At 42.9% G+C, this 7,722-nt stretch overlaps 1 protein-coding gene across 1 annotated transcript in view; it reads left to right on the top strand.

Annotated features, from left to right (window-relative positions):
* The window catches only part of cftr (CF transmembrane conductance regulator), a 36,594-nt gene that overhangs the window by 8,082 nt on the left and 20,790 nt on the right, over window positions 1-7,722 (top strand). The window contains exons 6-11 of the mRNA XM_031865609.1: window positions 1,141-1,304; window positions 1,459-1,584; window positions 2,156-2,402; window positions 2,517-2,609; window positions 4,149-4,325; window positions 4,424-4,615. Of these exons, the coding sequence (XP_031721469.1) occupies window positions 1,141-1,304; window positions 1,459-1,584; window positions 2,156-2,402; window positions 2,517-2,609; window positions 4,149-4,325; window positions 4,424-4,615 (999 nt within the window). The remainder of the gene's footprint in view (window positions 1-1,140; window positions 1,305-1,458; window positions 1,585-2,155; window positions 2,403-2,516; window positions 2,610-4,148; window positions 4,326-4,423; window positions 4,616-7,722) is intronic.

The following is a 7,722-nucleotide window of genomic DNA, read 5'->3' as shown; positions in this document are numbered from 1 at the left end:
TGTGTGTGTGTGTGTGTGTGTGTGTGTGTGTGTGTGTGTGTGTGTGTATCTGTGTGTGTGTGTGTGTGTGTGTGTGTGTGTGTGTGCGTGTGTGCGTGTGTGTGTAGACTGAACTCAGTCTTACCTCGGGTCTCACTGAGACGTTGAATTTGGAAACACTCTGCAACCTGCTTTGAGACAATTATCACCTGGCTTGGATGTGACTTGGCCAATGCACCACTCTCTCCTTATAATGACTGGTGGGGGTTTAATAGTGTGTGTGTGTGTGTGTGTGAGAGTTGACTCCCTTGTAGGTGAGTGGATGAGAGGGAGCTTATTGAGGGTGAGAGTTTCTCACGTTACAGCACAGCTGAGGTTCACCAGCACAGTGTTGACCGGATGAAACAGAAAGTCTGTTTCTTTGTTTGATACGTTCCCATTTAGCTCCTTTACTTTTGTGATCGCATACTTTTCATTCCATCATTTGTAATCATTCATTCATTCTGCTGCACTTCAAATCTTTCATGCACAACGTGAAGGGGAATCTGCTTGATTGTAAAGTGGGTTTCTGTAGGTGTTGTTTGTTTCAATGTGTTATTCACGCTGAATGATTCATTTACAATAAACTTGTAAACACATCTTTGGTAAACACCAGATCTAAAGTGGTGATTCTTTGTGATTCTTTGTGGGAATTAGATCAAATCAAAACAAATCGATTAGTCAACAAAAAGTGTGAGTCGACTAAGAATGTCTTTGGTCGAGGATTGCCCGATTTCACAAAACAATATGGCTGAATACACAGTTTCAGTTTGTTGCTCCCTAACAAAGTGTTGAACTTTGTTGCACATGACTGCGTGTCCAAATTTGTTTTGTTTAAGTCTATCAAAGCCAGGGCTGCAACCTAAATGTCAGACAATGGAGGAAAAAAATGTCGATCTGTGTTTTCTAAAGCCCAAAGTGACGTTCCTCAAATGTCTTGTTTTGTTCACAACTCAAAGATATTCAGTTTTCTGTCATCGAGGAGAAAATAATCACATTTAAGAAGCTGGAATCAGAGAATTTAGACTTTTTTTAATTGATAAAATTGATAAAAATGTAATATTTTCCTGCTCCTAATAAAAATCTTCTTACAGTCAGTGTATGTTTTTTATTTTTCTACAGAGCTTGGGTCTGGCCCACTTCATATGGATCACCCCCCTGCAGTGCATCCTGTGCGTGGGTCTGATCTGGGAGCTGATCGAGGTGAACGGCTTCTGCGCGCTGGCATCCCTGACCCTGCTGGGCATCATCCAGGCCTGGCTCTCCCAGAAGATGGGACCTCACCGGTGGGGAAACAGCCTCCACTCGTATTCCAGAAACATATATCAGCATCAGAGCATTACACCCGTACATAAACGGAGCTGCTTGTTGTGATCTGAATGGTCGTGCGTGTTGATTCACTCTCGTACTAAGTTTGTAAAAACCGTCTCCTGTGAACAGCGTGAAGCGAGGAGGCATGATCAGCCGCCGCCTGGCTCTCACCTCGGAGATCGTGGAGAACATCCACTCTGTGAAGGCGTACGGTTGGGAGGAGGTGATGGAGAGCATCATCAAGAACATCAGGCAGTAAGTCACCAGAAACTCTTTCTCAGTCCGACACCTGGGCTTTGGGTATCGGCCGAAACAGCTGTATGTCTCACTGTGAGGAAGTGACTGGGATGATATTATATGTGTCAGGCAACATCAGGCTTGACTTCAACATTGTTTTGTTGATATGATAAATGTACTGTAATGAATGGAACTGAGCAGGACAAAGAAACAGGAGAAAGTCAGCCGATGTCGCATTCAAAAAGACTTCGACTGAAGTAAGAATTAAATCAACCAGGTGCTACAGTTGAGAGAGAGACGTTAAAACATTGTGGTTAACGGGCAAAACCGCACTGTAATTGGCAAGTACAATAAACATAAAGGAAAGAGTTTGGTGATTAAAGGTGCAGAAATATTTTTAGATTATCGGGTAAATGTGAGGTCTTGGTGGCTCCATGTTACCTCTGATTATTACAGCATTGTGACAAACTGACATGCTGTTAATCAAAAACACCGTTTTAGATGTTAGCTGGAAACACAAGACAGTTCCTGTGATCGTACCAGCAATAAAGCTTTATTGTTCTTGCGATTGTTGTTTATTTCTCCTCAGGGACGAGATGACGCTGACGAGGAAGATCGGCTCGCTGCGTTACTTCTACAGCGCCTCCTACTTCTTCTCCGCCATCTTGGTCATCGTGTCCGCCATTGTGCCGCACGCGCTCAGCAAAGGCATCATCCTGCGCCGCATCTTCACCACCGCCTCCTACTGCATGGTGCTGCGGATGACGCTGACCCGCCAGCTGCCGGGATCCATCCAGATGTGGTACGACACGCTGGCGCTGGTGAAGAAGATCGAGGTGGGTTTCAGAGAGGAGGAGCCCCACCCCGCCGTGCGCGCCGGATTCAACGAATCTAATCTCTAAAATGTGCTTGTGATACTGATGTGTTGTTGTTGTTTTTGTTTTCTCCAGGAGTTCTTGATGAAGGAAGAGTACAGAGTTCTGGAGTACAACCTGACCACCACCGACCTGGAGATGGTCAACGTCTCTGCATCCTGGGACGAGGTTTGTTCGTCTCTGCGTGTCTAAATATATATTTATGTAAAAAAGAATAGAAGAGAATTGGCTAGTGAATCATTGTCTGACTCTCAAATGTCAATATTGGTTTTGGTGTAAACATAGGATGCATGTTTTAGTACATTTACTGTAAGAGAGAAGTTAGAACTCTCTCACGCAGTACAGATGTAATAGTTAATCCCTCACCGTCACTGGGAGTGGGTCGGATAATCTTATCTAGAAGCAGAGGCTGTAAACTTCGTCCCAACAGGTGTGATTCATTGACCACACAACACCGTGAGAAAACCAACATCCACCGGAGTCACTTTGCATAATTAATTATCCCGGCGTCGTCACCAAACTTTGCCTTTGCTGGGAACACTCCGTTGGTGTTCATCACCTAATTCCCAGATTCTCCCCTCGCCTTCTCCCCTTCCTGGAATGTGCCACTCTCCGATGAATGGGAGGGGTGCTGCCTGTCTCTACCGCTGACAGCATGTACGACCGCTCATTAGAATGAGAATCTCACAGGCAAAAACCTACACAGACCGCAGCGAATCCCGGTGTTCGAGGAACGGTGACCCATAAAATGTCACGGGGGGTCAATGATTAAGCCGACGAGTCGAGCGGAGTTCCCCCTTTTATTTCTGCCGATGCGTCGTCCGATAATCGTTACACAGGCGGTGACAGATGAGGTGAAGTTAGGCCATTGTGAGACTTTGGGGGAGTCTTCTCGTGTCTTTGGACAATCTCTTGTTTCTCACAGCAGGCAGGCCTGGAGTCGCTGTCTGAAAGCACTCAGCCCTGAAGGAGCCAGTTATGTAAACTAAAAGGAAAAAAACACAAATCAGATAAATGCCATGTACAAGTACCTGCACAGAATGATGTGTGCTTAGGCGTAGTATGGTACAGTGGTGTAAAAGTACACCGTAGCGCCAAAGCATGAGGGAATGTAGCCGAATACAGTATAATGTAGCATATCGTAGTACATCACAGTGAAGTATTATCTAATATAATGGACCACAGTATAGCATAGCTTTATCTATTTCCCCAGAAAGGAAAATCTGCAAGCTCTATTTATTATGATCATGTCAAATCTGTGATCAGGTATAACGTAGAGATGTATACGGCTCAAGGTAGCCCCGCCCTAAAGCATCCCCTGCTTTATGGTCTGTGTGACTCTAAATGGACCATAATGTACTAAATGAACATCATGCTGTATTGAAGAAGACTTGAAACTAGAGATTGAGACCATAAACTCATGTTTACAATGTTTACTGAGGTAATAAATCAAGAGAGAAGTAGAGTCATTTTCTCATAGACTTCTATACAACCAGAGGAGTCGCCCCCTGGTGGACATTAGAGAGAATGCAGCTTTAAGACACTTCCACCTGGGCGCCACCCCTCGCCCAAACCAAACGTAGTATTTCCAAACGCTAAAAGCCTGTCTCACACGGGGTGATCCTTCATGTTGTGTGCTAAATGTGTGAAAGGGGAAACTCCAGACTTGAGTTCATATGAAGAAAACATTTTTGAACTCTTCTGCAGGGCATCGGCGAGCTGTTCGAGAAGATCAAGCAGGAGAACAAAGCGAGCGGACACCTGAACGGTGACCCCGGCCTCTTCTTCACCAACCTCTACGTCACGCCTGTCCTCAAAAACATCAGCCTGTACCTGGAGAAGGGCAAGATGCTGGCGGTGGCCGGATCCACCGGCTCGGGGAAAGTAGGTCTCATGCAAAACAAGTAGTGTTTATAGAGACTACACCAGAACCTGTCTTAATGTTTTGGTAAAAAAAAACACGTACCACGTTCTTCCCTCAGAGTTCCCTGCTCATGATGATCCTCGGAGAGTTGGTGCCGTCGGAGGGTAAAATCAGACACAGCGGCCGCATCTCCTTCTCGCCGCAGACTTCCTGGATCATCCCGGGAACGATTCGGGAAAACATCCTGTTCGGCCTGACTTACGACGAGTTCCGCTACACCTCTGTCATCAAGGCCTGCCAGCTGGAGGAGGTACCTTCACTCCATCGTGTGCTATTTCCTTCTTTCGCTTCTTCACATCTTCTGCTTCTGCAGATGAAGTAGATTTCTGTAGGGGAGTCCAAACCGTGTTGGCTGTTGTTGCTCATGCATACTACACAAACCGCCACCCAGGAAACGTTAAATATAACAGCTTCTGTTGTAGCAGAGGGCTTTTCCTTTTGGTGGCCAATCGGTGCACTCTGTCAATGTTTTCACCCAGCAGCAATCAATGTCAATCATCTAAAAAAATAAACCACTCTTGCAGCATAATCTACCAAACTATCTCGTCAATATGGTTCGTCAAGGAGCTCATATTTCCCCCCAGAAATATAAATATAAACATCCATACTTTGGTGAAAACACAAGTATTTGGAGCATGCCGAACAGACGGACATGGGTGTTCAAAACACACGAGCAAAATGTGACTGCTTTCATGGATGATTTATTGTCATTATTCAACACAGGGTTGCACAACGAAGTGCAGTAACAAACATGACGAACAACAGACCAAAAGCATTAGAACAATCCGATGCATTTCTTTGAGTTTGCAGAGGAATGAAACACAGATTTTATGTGACAGTGTTGGGAGATACTAAGCACGCTTACACAAGACGTTTGGCTCCGAATCAGACTGAAATTTATACTTTTGCTTCGTTTTCTTGGTTCAGTTTCACGGTGCACAAAATCAAGTGGACCAATTAGAAAAAGGAGCAGAGCTGAAGCTTTATTCCCTGTGACTCAGCTTATCTACTGTGCGCACAAATCCCGTCTCCTCTAGTCTAATTGTTGCCCAAAGAACATGGACAGAAGTGGATCACGCTGCACTGATTTTTAACAGTATTATTTTGATACTGTCGTACCGCCATTAAAATCACCGAAATCCATTGTGACATTTAACTGAAGCCACTGTTGTCGATTTAAAAAAAAAAAAAAAAGTACAAAGGAATATAGAAGTGTCAATAAACAGGGGAAATGTTGAGTCACATGTATAGCTATGAAAATGTCACTAAATATGACTTATTTAGATATAAAAAATATAAATTTTCCGTCACATTTCATAGCAGTTTTCTGTAGTAAGTCTTTTCTCTTTCATCGGATTGATGCTCTCTGCTCAGTTCGGAGCCTCTGCGAGGCTTCAAGAAGGTTCAGGTTTCACCCCCCAGTCCACATTTACACCCATTATGTCCCTCAAAGACACACACACACACACACACACACACACACACACTCTCTCATAAGCCTCAGTGTTGAGTGACGGGCCCCCTCAACAGAATAGTCTCCTCTGTTGCTATGGAAATCCCACGTTTTGTCACTGGGATGGAATATGAGCTCGCTGGTTCCCAGTGACGGACGTTTACTCCACGAGACAAAACCATCAGACTGGTGCGCCTTTTTCAGCAGAACAATCCCTCTTGTTGCATACGTGAGAGTGAAGTAAGTGTTTTGTATATTTATATATACATAATATACTAATATACATTTATATATTTGTATATTTTGTATATACCACAAATACTAACACACATCTATTTTGGGTGTATATGTAGAAATGCAATATCTCTACATTATTGAAATGAAATACGTTGCGTAATGTTGAAAATGTTGATAATCACATTTTTTAAATCATTTTTTAGAACCTTTGTGAACATAAAGTTAATGCTCATAAATCATTGATATTTTTTAATTATGTTGATACGTTAAATACACAGTATTCGTATAATTTATACTAGAATCAACGCAGAATCATGCAGAAGGTGACTGCTTATTTAGTTACCACCACGGCCCGTCTCCTCTGTGGTTTTGACAAAAACACAACGTGTTGTCACAGCAAACAAAGTACTCAATGCACTGTTAAAGAAAGAAAACAGCCTCCATCATGTGTTTTGAGGAGAGGCGTCACACTGTCAGTCCTGTGTGTGTTGGATGGAAATGACACGAATGACAGGAAGTCTTCCTGTGTGCTGAGGAACAGGAAACAATTCCTCTCAAGTGTTCGTTAAAGCAGCCTCTAACCTGATGCATGTCTGTCTGCTGTGGCAACAAACAATCATTTAAGTAATGTCCTGTACGAGTCTGGCATTACAGGTAGAGTTTATAATGATAGTCTTCTTATATCTCTAATTATTCTCATTATGGCCAAAATCTTCAATCATTTCTTTCATAATCTCATATCTAGATAACGATATATATCACAATACAGCATGTTTTCTGGTAATTCAATAAATAATCTATATTATGAAATAACTTCATGTTTTTGTAAACTCTTGTGTGAATTAAATACATGACGAAGTAAAAGTTATTTTCTCATTTAATTAAGATGTTAAGTGCAAATTAATCATATTTAGTTCATGCTTTTTTATGAGCAGATTGTGTGTCACGATATCTCGATACATAGAAAAAGTTTTACATCTTATTTACAATAAAATAGCATCAAATGTTTCAACTATACAATAGAAAAAGATGATGAATGCAGTTTTACAGCTTTAATACAATATAGTAAGTGAATCAAACAATGCAAACATGTCTATAAAGCGTTCCTGATCAAACGCCCGGCTGAATAGGTTGGTTTTTAAGTTCACGTTTAAAGAGTTCATCAGCAGCTCTCAGATCCTCAGGGAGACTCTTCCAGCGACTAAACGCTGACTCATCGAAGGTCTTTGTCCTGCGACCATCGAGTACAATAACTGACCAATGAAAAGCCTTTTTTATAAAGGTGTGATATAAATTATCAGCACGTTTTCAATCCATCACGAACAACAAGACGCTACGCATTGTTCCAAATATCTTTTAAAAGCAGCGATTGTCAACGATCCGTCGCTTTAAAAGAGGCTGGAAATGACTGAAAATAGAATAAATCCCCGAGACGACCTCCGACAGACACGAGTGACGACCGGAGCAGATCTCTCCAGACAGAGAACGAGGCCTTCAGTGGGCGGCTGACCCCCCCGAAGCACCAGACAGACTGCCCTGGGTGGTCTCCCCACTGTTAAAACCTATCTTCTGCCTCTAGCTTCTAGCTCGCCCGGCCTTCTGCTCTTTGTTCACAGTGAGACACACACACACACACACACACACACACACACACACACACACACACA

The sequence above is a fragment of the Anarrhichthys ocellatus genome, unplaced genomic scaffold (genome assembly GCF_004355925.1).
Source record: "Anarrhichthys ocellatus isolate YVR2014 unplaced genomic scaffold, GSC_Weel_1.0 scaffold2, whole genome shotgun sequence".
Classification (NCBI taxonomy): domain Eukaryota; kingdom Metazoa; phylum Chordata; class Actinopteri; order Perciformes; family Anarhichadidae; genus Anarrhichthys; species Anarrhichthys ocellatus.
The sequence above is the reverse complement of the archived record's forward strand: the minus strand, read 5'-3'. Positions and strand labels throughout refer to the sequence as shown.